The 15,485-nt window shown below is 39.4% G+C and overlaps 1 protein-coding gene across 1 annotated transcript in view; it reads left to right on the forward strand.

Annotated features, from left to right (window-relative positions):
* Window positions 1-14,383, forward strand: part of LOC141802809 (gamma-enolase) — a 31,345-nt gene extending 16,962 nt beyond the window's left edge. Inside the window, exons 3-13 of the mRNA XM_074686549.1 lie at window positions 326-421; window positions 831-889; window positions 3,315-3,384; window positions 4,087-4,220; window positions 5,288-5,379; window positions 5,498-5,628; window positions 6,069-6,266; window positions 6,345-6,546; window positions 10,757-10,865; window positions 11,902-11,960; window positions 13,378-14,383. Coding sequence (XP_074542650.1) covers window positions 326-421; window positions 831-889; window positions 3,315-3,384; window positions 4,087-4,220; window positions 5,288-5,379; window positions 5,498-5,628; window positions 6,069-6,266; window positions 6,345-6,546; window positions 10,757-10,865; window positions 11,902-11,960; window positions 13,378-13,447 — 1,220 coding nt within the window. The 3' untranslated portion in view covers window positions 13,448-14,383. The remainder of the gene's footprint in view (window positions 1-325; window positions 422-830; window positions 890-3,314; window positions 3,385-4,086; window positions 4,221-5,287; window positions 5,380-5,497; window positions 5,629-6,068; window positions 6,267-6,344; window positions 6,547-10,756; window positions 10,866-11,901; window positions 11,961-13,377) is intronic.
* The last annotated feature ends 1,102 nt before the right edge of the window (window positions 14,384-15,485 follow it).

Raw genomic sequence — 15,485 nt, forward strand, 5'->3', positions numbered from 1 at the left:
CTCTGTCGTCTGATTCGACCCATTGATCCTCGCTCATAAACAGGAAATGAATGAGGTTGTTGCTGACGAGCGTGGGTGTAAATAACACACTAGGAAATATTGGCAGTCAGTGTTATAGTTGCTTATTTCATTGAAGCACTAAAGAGGAGAAATAGAGCCATTTTTATTGATTTAATAATCCGGCAGTGCAAATAGATCACTATCTTTATGGCTTATGCACAAGGAGGTGGAAAAATGTCTGCTTGAAATGAGTTTCTCTCCTCCTCTGTTTATTTTGAACATGATAAACTTATTTCTTTCTCTTTCTGTCTCTGTCTGACTGCAGGTCTGTTCAGGGCTGCGGTGCCCAGTGGAGCGTCCACAGGGATCTACGAGGCTCTGGAGCTGAGGGATGGAGACAAGAGCCGCTATAAGGGAAAAGGTACAGAGAAATTCTGCTCAATCCCAGAACCAATCTTCTCCAAACTGGGCCTCTAATCTGGGCCAGTATCTTTAAAAGCGGTCTCAACTGCAGCTTCTCTCTTCAGAAACGTGTCATGAAAACGATCACCTTCTCCCATTGATTCAGCAGCTCTACTCCTTTGTTTCTATCAACCAGAATTCTCCCCATATTTGATGTTAACCTTCTGCAGCTATGTTTAGTTTCCAGTCTGTTAATAACTTACTCCCTGTTTATTTTTGGTGCTAATCAGGTATGATAAAACATCAGTCTCTTTAACTGCTGAAAGTTTAACTCCCCTCTTTCAGTTTTTCAGATTTTCCACTTTTTCTCAAAATTCAGTTCCAGCTTTTCCTCAGTCTCTCTGCTCTGTATTCCCTCTTCCTTCCAGGTGTTTTAAAGGCAGTCGGTCACATCAATGATACCCTGGGTCCCGCCCTCATAGCCTCCGTAAGTATGTTCATACAGCACATTTGTATATTTATTGTATATTCATACTTTTGGGGAGGTAGAGAATGTCAGGTATAAAGTTATCCTTGGTCATAGAAACCTTCTTAACTAAACGCCTCGGTTGTGATGAGACTCCATGCACACCGTGTCATCACATACTGAGTATGTGGCTTTCTTTAGGGGCTGCTTATAAAGATTCAGAAAGAAATATTAAACTTGATGAGCATATTTTTTTAAAATAACATTTGATTAAATCTTAACATGTAATAATAAATAAATAATAAAAAACACAAATTACATAGACCCCAGCAATGAAAATAACGGATTAGCACAAGATAATAATAAAAACATATAGACAGGAAGAACATTATGACCCAAAAATAAATAAATGAAATAAAATAAATATAATAATAATAATAATAATAATAATAATAATAATAATAATAATAATAATAATAATAATAACAATAATAATAAATATTATTATTATTATTATTATTATTATTATTATTATTATTATTATTATTATTATTATTATAATTATATTTATTTTATATTTATTTTATTTCATTTATTTATTTATTTATTTATTATTATTATCAATAATAATAATTAATAATAATAATAATAATAATAATTATTATTATTATTATTATTATTATTATTATTATTATTATTATTATTATTATTATTATTATCAACAGCAATGGTAACTTAAAAGACCTCACAGTTTTACAACTTTTTTATCTTTCAAAAAGATAATTAAAAAAGATTATAATTAAAACAAATTTAGAAAGGGAAAAATAATGACAAAAATAAAATAAAATAAAACAATCATTAAAGAAAAAATAATAATAATAACAATCAACAGCAATGGCAACTTAAAAGAAAAGATATGATAATCGATAAAGATAATAAAAACATATAGAGACAGGAAGAAAATAATTACAAAAAAAGAAATAAAACAAAATAAGAATTAGAGAAGTAAAATAATAATAATAATAATTTTTATAATAATAATAGTAATAATAATAATAATAATCAACAGCAATGGCAACTTAAAAGACCTCAAGTTATTTCAACTTACTTATCCTTTAAAAAATTCTCTATTCCCTCTAACTATACATGCAAGATGACAAAGTCCGAAATCAATTAATCCAGTTTGTTTGAAACTGACAACAAATTTTTTTCTGATATTTACCAAGGATACAGAGTTTGGCTTGTAGGGGACCATCTGGGAAATGGCCTCCATCGCACTCACAGCCAAAATGACTGTACTTTTAACTGTTCTCATACACAGTGAAACAGTGTTTCCCTTTCCCCTTACCTTGATGAGCAAATTTACTTAAGATTTCGTACCATTAACTCACAAAGCGTTTAAAAGCAATTGTCCTTTGTGTTTTAGTCAATTTTAGCTTCTATTCATTTGACCAAATCAAAACTTTCACTGTCAAGGACACTGTTGGATGTTTCTCCTCTCTCCAACTGATTGAATCAGTTATTGTTGCCTTTTTTAACTGTAGCTGAAAATATCCAGTTGAAACTTAATATAATTTACCATAACAGCCGGCAAAACAAGAGACACACTCAATAGATACGCAGACGACTCTCTCATCTCTATAAATAGAATAAACCCACAGAGTAAGATGAGTCTGTTCAGCCATCAGATACATCAGGGGAAAGTTGTGTTAGTGTTATAGTGTTTGTGTGGGTGTGTGTGAGTACAGATATAGTGAATCAAGAGATGTGTCTGTTTTGGGGTTTTTCTTTTGTTTGTTTTTGCTAATAAAACTTTAAACATTTGGAAAACGTCTTTGACATCAGAACATGTTTGATGAGTCAAAATGAAAGTGATCCCATGGTAGTTTTATAAAATTACTGCATTTTATGACTGGATTTCTTTCTCTCATTCTCAAAATTACTTTGAAGCTGAATTCATGTGTACCTGAACAGACCTACACTGCAAAAAACTAAAATCTCATAAAGTTTTTTTGTTTTATTTCAGTAGAAAATGTCTTTTTTTGACTCAATATGAGCTAAATTCACCTGACCAGTCCAGAAAATGTCTTATTTCAAGTTATTAAAAGACAAAAATGAGGCCTGAATTGCTTATAACAAGTTTAGAAAAAATCTGGAACATAGGAAAACTTTAGTGTATTAAAGCATTATTCTAGTTGGCCTTTTTTTTTTACTTGTTACTAACAATTCAGACCTCAATTTTGTCTTTAAATAACATAAAACAAGACATTTTCTGGACTGAGAAGTTGGGTGTGGCTCATATTGAGTATAATAAGACCATTTTTACTTAAAATAAGACAAAAACACCTGATAAGATTCAAATTTTGCAGTGTATGGGGCAAAAAACCTTGTGTTAATTTGAAAATGAAATGTTAACCACAGTGTGTTTCTCTCTGTCTGTCTACAGGGCATTAGCGTGGTGGAGCAGGAGCAGTTGGACAACATGATGATTGAGATGGATGGCACAGAAAACAAATGTGAGTCAAAGAACGGATGACAAACGTCGCGTCATTAGAGTCGAAACAGACAGTCACTGAAAAAAATGTTTCGGCCAAAGGCGCATTCATCACAAAGCTGCAGTAGGGGGCATAAATAAAGACAGGAACGAGACGGAGCAATTAGATTTCTAACTTTGGCAGGAACGGCACAACCACATATCCTCCATAAACAAATGAACCATTCGTTTATTAGGATCTCCAGTTGTGCCAAATAATCTTTCAGGCTGTCGTGTAAACAGCAGGGGAAGTAATGGCGCTGGGAGAAATCAATTTCATCTGGCAAAGAGAAACTGCAGCTGTCTGTGCCATAAAAAGATTTTATTTGTTTGTTGTCTCAGAGAAACTTTATTATGTACAGATGCAACCTGATATATGATCCTCAGACCCAAAGGAGTTTGTTTGCTTATTGCACAGCTTCAGAAGGGACAGGAAAACAACTTCTTCTGAAAAGTAAAGAAAAACATCACGAAAATGAGGAAGAGATATTTTAAAAGCAAAGTTTTTCATTTTTCAGAATGGCTAGCTTATGTTTCAATTGAGGCGAGGACCTCTAGTGGCCATCGGAGTTATGACGGGGATGATAAATGCATAAACATCCAGAAAAAGGAGATTGACATGTTACAATTGGGTGATGAAAGATAAGCTAATTAGCAGCATTTTTCCTTCTTTCCCATCAAACAGCTCAGTTTGGAGCCAACGCCATCCTTGGAGTATCTCTCGCCATCTGTAAGGCCGGTGCAACAGAGAAAGACGTCCCCCTGTACCGCCACATAGCTGACCTAGCGGGAAACACAGAGCTGGTGCTGCCTGTTCCTGTAAGTCACAAACACACAGCACCACATGTTTATCACAACAACAACAACAACAACAACAAAAACAACAAATACAGATAAACTGCTGGAAAATATCAGAACTCTTCAGTAAACCTCTGTAGATTACCCAGAATGCAGCAGCACATCTGGTCTTTAACCAGCCCAAAACAGCACGTGTCACCCCGCTGTTAATCTCTCTTCACTGGCTTCCAGTGGCAGCTCCAATCAAATTCAAAGCTCTTCTTCTGGCTTACAAAACATCGACAACAGCAGCTCCTACTGATCTGGGGTCCCTCATCCAGGTCTACACTCCTTCTCCCCCTCTACGCTCTGCTTGTGAAAGACGCCTGGTGCTCCCATCCCAGCGTGGCTCCAAATCTCTAGCCAGACTCTTCTCCTCTGTTGTTCCCAAACGGTGGAATGAATTACCTAACTCTATACGATCCACAGAGTCCCTTTCTACTTTAAGAGATGTCTGAAGACTCATCTGTTCAGGGAACACTTAGACCCTTAATCTGAGCCTTCTCCTCTTAGTCCTCAGGGGTAGAATGAGTCTGAAGGTCTCAGACCCAGCTCTAAGTGAACTTTCAGCACTACTACAGAATCTTGTTGAAGGTTGAAGTATACTGTTGCAGCAATTGATTGTGATTAGTTGGCAAGATTATTCTACATTCCCAAAAAAACTGCACTTTTGTTGCACTGGCTAGGTTTTTCCATCTGTCCATCCAGGACAGAAACATTGTGAAGCTATCTCCTGGTAGGAAAGTGGTCGTTTCTGTCTTTCAGTGGTTTCTGAAAGGTTTAAAAAGGCAGTAAATTTTCAACTAAGTACCGCTTGTTGACATTGCCGTGGTTACGTCCACTTCTGATGATTCCCTCTTTGTTGATTTACTACTGCAGCACCTTTTCCTCTCAGGGATTACATCAATATTTCATTTCTTTGAAAATGCAAAAACTGGCCTTTTATAAACTGCTGTTTCAGGTTTCAGACACTAGATTTGTATTTTTTTTTTCAATTTACATCTGTACAGCTGTGTAAAATTGTCTTATCTTTATCCTCTCCTCTTCAGGCCTTTAATGTGATCAATGGAGGATCTCATGCAGGAAACAAACTGGCCATGCAGGAGTTCATGGTTCTCCCTGTTGGAGCTGAATCTTTCAAGTAAGAATTCATTTTTCTCTTGGTTTTTGGCACCTTCCCTAACGCCTAACTTCAATGTTTGCTGTGTTTCTGCATCCTGCTCTCTGATGTCGACCCCGTCCTCTGCTCTGTGTCTCAGGGAGGCATTGAGGATAGGAGCAGAGCTCTATCACACACTGAAGGGAGTGATCCAGGAGAAATACGGACAAGACGCCACCAACGTGGGAGACGAGGGAGGGTTTGCCCCAAATATCCTGGAGAACAGTGAAGGTGGGTGTCTTTATTTTTAATGTCCAACCTCAGAGTGCTCTAATTTCAACAGAATTAAGAATTTAAGGCCTTTACTTTGAACATTCTTCCCATTTTAATCAAGGTTTCATTTGCTTAAAACTTAAAAGCCTTAAATCTTTATTGAGAAATCTTGGATGTAAAACTAATTTTCAAAAAATAAAAATATAAAAAAAACTTTCATTGGGTTATAAAACCAGTCTCTGAACACTCAATAAAAACATAAATTTACCTTTTTAAGTGGAATAAATTTTTCAGTTTTTGTAAATTTCTGCTGCTGTGTGAGACCCAAACAAACACCAATAAATAAACGAGTTAAAAGATCTTGTTTTTTGCCTAAAAAGCCAAATAAATGAGTTGTATCTTATAACAGATTGTACCATCTTACCTCACATCCCCCTGCCGTCTCTTTACGTCCTCAGCTCTGGATCTCCTGCAGACGGCCATAGAGAAAGCTGGTTTCACAGAGAAAGTGGTGGTAGGGATGGACGTGGCTGCCTCAGAGTTTTACCGTGACGGAAAGTACGACCTGGACTTCAAATCTCCTCCAGACCCATCGCGACACATCTCTGGAGAGGAGCTGGCCGACATCTACCAGGGCTTCGTCAACAACTACCCAGGTGGAGGATGAGTTTGTTGTGTTGTCGTCTTCACCCAGAGAGAAATATGACATCTAATCTGTCCCCTCTCTGTTCCAGTGGTTTCCATCGAGGACCCGTTTGACCAGGACGACTGGGAGGCCTGGTCCCGTCTGACGGCTCAGGTGGGGATCCAGGTGGTGGGCGACGACCTGACGGTGACGAACCCAAAGAGGATAGAGAAAGCTGCAGAGGAGCGAGCCTGCAACTGTCTGCTGCTCAAAGTCAACCAGATCGGCTCCGTCACTGAGGCCATACAGGCGTACGTCAGTTTTCACTCCAACAGGATTTATTAAAAAACAAGCAGAGAGGGGTGGAGCTGAGGCTGACACCAAGCCTCCAGCTTCAGTGCATCAACCTGCAGCTTTGTGTTAGTTCACGCTTAGAGTTTAAATCACACAGGTGGAAGTCTAACTCTTTATCCAATAAGGAACTTTGTTTAGTAACTTCTACATAAAGGACTAATGAAACATTTTAGAAAACTTCACAAAAGTTGAAAACTCTTGTTGTGTTCTCGAAAAACACCTTTAGTCTCAAAGTATCTCATGGAGTTCCTAGAAAGGGCCACGTTGATCTGGACTTGTAGCATTGAGTATTATGATAGACTCCTTCAATTTAAAATGTTTTGTTAAAGAGAATCAGGACATCCTTTTCATGATCTTGCAGTGCCAAAAAGTGATAGTGGAGTTTTATAAGGTGAGTCTGTAATAGCAGCATTTTTGACATCAAATCATATGAAATGAAGAACCATGTTTGAGGAGAATAACTCAGAGTCACAATGTGTGAAAACTAAAAAGTCCTTTTTAGTCTTACAAACTCATCTAACAGTTAACATAAGCAAGTGAAATGAAGGAAAATAATCTCTCAGCTTGTTTGTAACCTGTCACAGCTTGTAACAGCTTGGAAATGAGAAAAGAAAGAAGCATAAAATCAGTTGTTTTTAGTAAATAGAGCTATTTATTAGGGAAGAAGTCAGAATTGAGCACTTAACAGGCTGACGCTGGTAAGTGTAGCTCAAAACAACAACAAAAAAAAAAGGGTGGGCGCAGGTTTCCTAACAGTATCCCATGAGGCAAGTCCTCAAATAGGCTGCCCAGGTTTGAACCCAACCTGTGGCACCAGTGAATAACAAAAGCAAAAACATATGTGAATCAGCCTAAACAAATAGATACGATATAATAGAATAGAATAAAATAAAATATACTTTATTTATCCTTGAGGGGAAATTCAGATGTCACAGCAGAAACCAAGAAAACAAAAGTAAGAAAGTGTATAGAAAGTGCAAAAAGGTCTATAAGAAAATAAATGCTGACAGCTTGTCCATCATTGTCCAGTCAGCCAGCCTCCACCTCCACAGGGTCCAGGACTGAGCTTCTTCAGCAGTCTGTTCAGTCTCTGTCTCCTGGATCCTGTCTGCTCACAGCAGGTGAAGTTCTTCCAATGTTTTTCCGTTGCTAGGCGCTACCCAAGTAGCTGCCTGTTGCAGCAGCTCTCTCGGCTTTGTCCGTTTCTTGGAATTTTTTTCGTCTCTTTTTCGTAATCTTTGTATTTGGAGTGGATCATCACTTTGTATGGTTCATTGTCGGTCACGGACACCAAACTTTTTGTGGCTTCGGCGATATTTTTGACTACTTTTCTCCTGTGTTTGTCTGGAGATCCTACATGTAACTATGGCTGCATTGTTTACATGCAAACTCAGCTGTTAGCAGCCTGTAGCATGCCAATGCTAACTAGTGAAGGGCTTGATGATTTTCCTCGAGCTGAGGAGGAGGAGGTGAGGACGACGTGCTGGTTCTCGGGTGTGAGCTGGGAGATGACAACGTGGACCTGTCCTTCCATCCATCGTTGTTGGGAATGTGGGATCCAGCTCCGGGGGATGGACGAGCTAGCCGTGCTAACCCAGCGGCATCGTGCTGTTCACGGACGTGGCTAACGGAGCTGACATCGGACGCCGGCGACACATCGGAGGAGCTTCGCCTGCTGTGAGCAGACAGGATCTAGGAGACAGAGACTGAACGGACTGCTGGGGAGGCTCAGTCCTGGACCCTGTGGAGGTGGAGACTGGCTGGGCTGGAGAGTGGTGGACGAGTGGTGGACGGGATGTCGTCATCTAATTTCTTATGGACCTTTTTGCACTTTCTATATTCTTTCTTACTTTTGTTTTCTTAAATGCTGCGGTGACTCCTGAATTTCCCCTCGGGGATAAATAAAGTATTTTCTATTCTATTCTATTCTATTCTAATGTGGCGTTGGTGTCTGGTGTTAGCTCTGTTAGCCATGTCTGTGAATAGCATGCTGCTACTCTGCCTTCTGGTATTCCCTCTGTTGCTGGGTTAGCATAGCTAGCTCGTCCATCTTATTGGAGATAGATCTTACGTTCCCAATAACGATGGATGGAAGGACAGGTCCATGTCGTCACTTCTTAGCTCACACCTGAGAACCAGCACATTGTCCTCACCTCCTTCTCCTCACCTTGTGGGGAAATATCTGGCCTTGCACCAGTTAGCATCGACATGCTACAGGCTGCTAACAGCTGATTACACATGTAAACAATGCAGCCATGGTTACATGTAGGATCTCCAGACTAGAAACAGACAAAGAGGAGAGAGCAAAAATATATAAAATATAAAGTTTATGAATAAACTTGTTCCTTCCCCAGTCCAGAAACAATGAGCGCCCCTTTCATACAAAACTCTTGATCATAGCATTTACAACTGCAGTAACTGGTCAGCTGCTCCTCCGATTGGTGCAGCTGCTGTTGGTGTTGACCTGGGGAATCTATCACTCACCCAGCCGTCACACACACACACACACACATCCTTGCAAGGACACTGCCAGACACACGAAGCGAGGGCGCGGCTGTAACAGGAGTACACTGTCCCTGTGACATCTAAAAATTGGGGATAGGAGTTACCTCTGCACGACTCGGGGAGATTCCTGCAGGAGTGAATGAGTCAGTTCAGGGTTTCCTTGGGCTTCACACTTCAACACCTGAGGCTCCTGCATGTTAACGCAACACTGGGTGAACCTCTCCTTCCCGAATGAGTGATTTTATGAAGGCTACAAACTCTCAGCTGATGCTCCAGCTCGGCCCAATTAAGTCGTTTCACTCAGACACAAAGACACTAAATGTGGAAGCAGCTCGGATAATTTATGACAGCGATAGCTCTGCTTGATTAAAAGGCCAAACACAGCTCATCGCTGCCAGTCAAACATGTTGTAAACATGTTTCACACACTCAGAGGAACACAACATGTCAGTCTCAGAGAGGTCAGGGGATTTGAACTTGATGGAGGAAAAAAAAAAGGTTGTCCATCTTAGCTGAGGAGACAGAGATCCTGCAGGCCAGCTATCAGTCACACATGCCGACACACCCACACTTAATGCACACACACACACAAGTGCAGTGTGATGCCCGTGACATCATTCATTACCTGTCAGCCATGTTGACCTTGCGCCTGGGACGAGGATCTTCACAGGAGATAAATATAGGACAGGAAGTGACAGCAGGTTCCTGGTATGAAGATTAGCTGTCAGTCAAACAGACTGATGCAGCTGACTGCGACTGCAGCGCCGCATTCATCCCATATTTATATAGAGATGTGTGTTTCCTTTGGTGTTGTGTCATCAATCTCAGCCTTCACCAAACGTCACTCAGCGTTATGAAGCGATCAGTCCTGACAGTGCGGCCGGATTATAGCAGGAGGTGTCAGAGAGGATGAAATGATAGAAACAGAGCTGACAACAGTAAAGGTGATGTACTCTGCCTGTCAAAATAAAAGCCTTTTGAGGCATAAACCTGAGGTTTTCTTTAAGATGCCACGCGGGTGATTGAGGAGGAGGAGGGGATAGCAGCAAGGAAGGGTCGTTCATGTCTTTGTTTGTTAAAGCTTTTTTTGATTTTCAGCTGTTTTTGAAATTAAAATGTCAGATGAGCTGCAGGACAAACAAATCACAATCTGATGAAGAGTAAGAATAATTCTGCAAAGTCACTGTTTTCTTTTCGGGAGCTGATACAGAGTGATGCAGATTTACAGCAACATATTCCTCCTCTCAGGACACAAACAGAGACATCTTATTATCTTTCAATCCTGAAAACACACCGTTACGCAACCAGAGCATGACACAGCTGTCTCTCTGTTCAGCCTGAATCTAAACTGGAAGAAAATGATTTTTTCAGACTGATTCAGACGAGTTTTATTCTTTACTCAGAGGAGTTAAAAGTTCACTACAAAGCTGTGGGAGCGTCTGTGACTGGAGTGAATGTGAAGCCACAGTGATTTCGCAAAACAAGAGGCTTAAAGTCTCAGTAAAGAACTTTTGGTTTGTGCAGATTTTGGCGCCCCCTGTGGACAAATATCTTTCTGACTTAAAAAAATTATCAAAAATCATCAGATTTTGTTTTTTCTTTGTTCTGAGCCAATAAAATAATTAAGAAATAACATGGTTTGTCAACTTTGTCCCCGCCTCAGGTGTAAGCTGGCCCAGGCGAACGGTTGGGGCGTGATGGTCAGCCATCGTTCAGGAGAGACGGAGGACACCTTCATCGCTGACCTGGTGGTGGGACTCTGCACTGGACAGGTATCAGAAATGAAAGGCTAAAAATAAGTTCTGTCAGGGGATTAAAAAATTAATCTGATTAATTACAGGAGTTGTAATTAATTAATCTAATTAATCGCATTATAATCTCTGCTTAAGGTCCCCAAATAAAAAAATTGAATTCTAGGATATTACAGAATTGTAGTGCAAAATTATTTTTTGCATAAGCTACAAATAACCCATGTTTTTGTTGACCGTCCCGTCTTCATTTCTTTTGTAAATAAACTTGCGGTTCAAAGGCGCTAGCAAAAAATTTGCTAGCCTCACTTGCAGTTGTCATCTCCATTCCTAGTGTCACCTCGGCTTTGTTTGGTTTGATTAGCGGTGCATGAGAGAGGTTACGTACCACGCACCGATCCAGCTTTTCTGGTCCCAATACTGATACCAATATCGACCAATACCGATCCTGATCCAATACCAGTGTTGGATAATAACCTACAATGCTCTGCTTTGGGATAACACTGGTAATGTTTGAGTAAAACGCAAAAATGAGTTCATATGGAATTACTGAAGTTAATATTTCTTTAAACTATAAGTGTTTGAATGTTTAACAGCAGTTTGGTTAAAAAATGCCTCAGAATTTACAGAAATTACTATTTGATTGTAAAATTTTATACCTTGTAGGCTAAATCATAGTTTAGCCTTAGTGTCAAGTTTGGACCGATCCTTTCCCACTGATACTCGATACCAGGATCGGATTAGTACATTCTTAATTGAAATGTCTGTGTGCTTTGTTGAATCTTGTTTTAATCTTTATAATGAATTAATTTGTGGTGTAATTGATTAAATTAAAGTTACAGCCCTACTAAAAATGTGTTTTTTTTTGTCCCAAAAAAAAAATATGAAGAAGAATGAATGTGAGGACTTCTTCCAGAGTTATCTGAGCTCCTTGGATTAGTAAAATAAAGTGATGCTTTGTGATTCAAAGATATTTTTACAACCCCTGGTATCTTTTTTAAGTGTAAAAATACAGACTGTGTGTTATATGGCTGTAATATTTCAAATCTCTGTGTTGCAGATTAAGACTGGCGCCCCCTGCAGATCTGAGAGGCTTGCCAAGTACAACCAACTGATGAGGTCAGTGACTCGCAGAGAAGAATCTGCTCTCCAAATTTCATTGTACATCTTGCCTGCAAACTGCACTGATATACTCTGTTTCATACAAAACACTCTGGGTATCGTCTACATCACTACACCACACCTTGAACTTTGACCCTTTCCCACCTGTCACTACCTGTAGTTCAGAGCAAATTATTACTGTGCAGTTTCAGATTACAATTGGTCTCTTCACCAACAGTAGAATTTGGTTTATAACTGCATCACTTATAGTGAACATATATTATCTTACATTAATTCAATCCCTGCTTTGGCTGTATGGAGTTTTGTAGAAAGCAGAATGAGGGATACTTACTGCTGTTTGCAGTTTTTTTCAGTTGTATGTTCACCATTGAGTGGCCATGATTTCAAACTTTTGGGGACAAAAAAAGATTTAATTTACTTTACTTTACTTTTGCTAAAATAAAATAAAAATAAATACATATAGATAAACAAATTAATTAAAAAAAGCTTAAGTCTGCTGTAAAGTGGAATAATTTAATCTGAGGTCTGACTGGGAATGACTCACTTTTGGTTGCAGCCTCTAGTGGCCGTTTGAAGAACTGCTGTTTAAATAAACTGCAAATAAAACCTGAGTTTGAGCATTTTTAAAACTGGAAAAATTAAACTTTATATTTCAGTTTGGTTTAGAGTCTCCTACTTTTCTCCACTTGTTCATTTTTCTGCATCTTTGGCTTCAAATCGTGCAGCAGCTCTTCCTGTTCAGGCTCCTGCTCAGTCCTAGCATCACAGAGCTAATCGATGTGACAGGCGGCAGCAGTGCTGGTGTCACCCGATGTGTCCGAGCCAGTCAGCAACAGGAGGAGGAGGAGGAGGAGGAGGAGGAGGAGAGATGAGCTCAGCAGTGTAATCCCATTGCATTTCTGAGGAGACGTAGGAGGGGAGGAGGTGAAGGAGGGAGAGACTTACAGGAGCTTTAACCAGCGACCAACGCTAATCAGTGCAGTCAAGCATGTACACACACACGTGTTCAGAGACTGCACAGAAACGCTTATTCTGCAGAGAGTTGTCACACACAGGCAGTGGAGGTTTCAGTTTAGAAACGTGAGGAGCTTGAAAAAAGGAAAAATACCAAGACAAAAGTTTCTTTCCCCAAAAACACTTCAAGCAACTCTGACTTCTGTAGATTATTACCACACTCCAAACAGGTGATTGGTGGTAACACGTTTGTTTCTGCTGTGAAGTCGGACCTTTTAATATGGAGCTTAATGGGGACTGACTCACTTTTGGGCCAGCCTCAAGTGGCCACACGAGGAACTGCACCTCTGCTTTTGCAACAAATCTGAGAGCTACTCAAATAAATCCTCTGTTTTTTTTTGTTTGTTTTTTTGATAATCGTATATGTTTAAATTTCTCCTCTTCCTCCTCGTCTCTGCAGGATCGAGGAGGAGCTCGGCGACCAGGCGCGCTTTGCAGGTCACAACTTCAGGAACCCCAGCGCCCTGTGAAGCTGACAGACACATGAATGATTCTCACACAAACACACACTTCCTTCTCTCACACACACACAGACACACTAACAAACACCACGCACATGCAAGAGCCATGTACAGTGAATGACCACACAGACACGGGAGCGAAAGAGCCAAGCAAAAAATTAAATAAGATTGAATAAAATCAATTATGCACTGGAACTTTTAGGTAGGGAGGTGATGCTGTATGCACACAAACACACACACACATTTAGAGTACGCAGATAGAAAACACACGCTCATGCACATGCAGGGGAGTACCATAAAAATGTCAAATTTACAAGCCAGACATGCACTGTTACTGTAGTTTTAAAGGAATAGTTCATGTACAGCCAGAGGATTAAAATAAAGATTATTGTTGTAAAAACAGAGAAACATACGTAGAGATATTATAGAACAATGTAGACTGACGCACGCAACTGAAAGAGACTAAAAAACACGACTCTAACACCAAAAGAGGACGATGCACCTGCAGAGAGAAACACACCAACAGCAGCTTCAGGGACTGAGTGAAAAAACTACACACACACACCTGAACACTTCACACTCGGCTGTGTCACACCGACGAACCTGCACTCTCACTCCTGTCCTCCTCGATCCCTCTTTTTGTCTCCTTTTCTTCTTCTTCTTCTACTTCTTCTTCTTCTTCTTGTCGTGTCCATATCTCAGTTTCAGACCCTCTCTTCCCTCCCGTCCTGATGTGATTCTGATGATTTGTCATTTATGCTTGAAGTCCGGCCTTTGTCCCAAGAAAAGAAAGATAAAACCTGAATCCCTTCGTCCCTTCTGTTCCCTTCTGAATGTCCATAGATTAGCTGTCGAAATAAAGAAAGAAAACACAAAAAACTGAACGCTTGTCATTGAAAATAATGTGAAAAATGTGAAATAAAAGATGTTAATTTACAATTTCAATCACAGTTAAAGTGTTGGAGTCTTTTTTTCTGTGTTTTCATGTTTTTATCCATCTTAATTCCTGAATGCTAGCGATATAACCATACACTCAACTCACAATTCGATACGATTTCTTAAACTGGGTTGATGATGCGATTGTCTCACAAATTTTTTAACAGAATGAGTTTGCAAAGAAAATATGACTGAGAAAGATTCTTTAAATTATTTCTGCATTGAATGCTAAATTTTAAACACAAACACATATTTTTAAATGTATAAAAACTAAAAAATATATTTTCTCTTATTTTTACAAATTGATGAGAATTCCCTTTCTAATTCTCTGAGGTAAAAAGTGCCAGTGAAATTATATTTTATCTTGAATAACAAAAAATAAATTATTTTTTTTAATAACAAATTTCACGTTAAAATAATTAAATTAATATACAAATAAACAATCTCAGGTTTGCATGTGTCCCTAGTTGAGGATTTACATGTTTTTTTTGTTTGTTTGTTTTTTTTTTTAAGGAAAGTAAAGCCCTCTGCTGTTTAAATAGGGCATCACGATTTATTTTTTTATCTCAGCCGATTTTAATCTTTACACACTCGTATCGATTTTTAACTGCGATGCAATGCATCCATAGACTGTATAAAAAATGGACGTAGTCTCGTGGACGTCACCCGTCTGTTTCTGAAACAGAAAATGCAGCACATCGGCTATAGCGGCCATATTGGTAGTGGCAAGGGCTTCGAGTACAGCCATAGGGCGCCTGTTGGTCACGTGACCCTCAGCTGTGCCTCTTATTGGGGGAGCTTGTGATCTTGATATCCTATGAACTGCCGAGTTAGAAAAAAACCCGTACAGTGGGTGCTAATAGTACAATTAGTGACTCAGACAGGAGACGTTTTTTGAACCAGGCTGTAAATACGTTGATTTAGCAGGACACAACTTACCAGGATTTAATGACGTTACACATTACAGACATGTCTTAGAGCACCGGGCTGCCAGCTGCGCTAACAGCTACTAAACTACACACAAACTACACACAAACTGACAGTGTTAGCTTGTTGTCACATTAGCCTACAGATTCGTCGGAGCACCAGGCTAACATATAGCCGGCTGCTA

The sequence above is a fragment of the Halichoeres trimaculatus genome, unplaced genomic scaffold, assembly GCF_033239565.1.
Source record: "Halichoeres trimaculatus isolate MK-OKI-2021-1 unplaced genomic scaffold, fHalTri1.1 fHalTri1_scaffold_14, whole genome shotgun sequence".
Taxonomy (NCBI): Eukaryota; Metazoa; Chordata; class Actinopteri; order Labriformes; family Labridae; genus Halichoeres; species Halichoeres trimaculatus.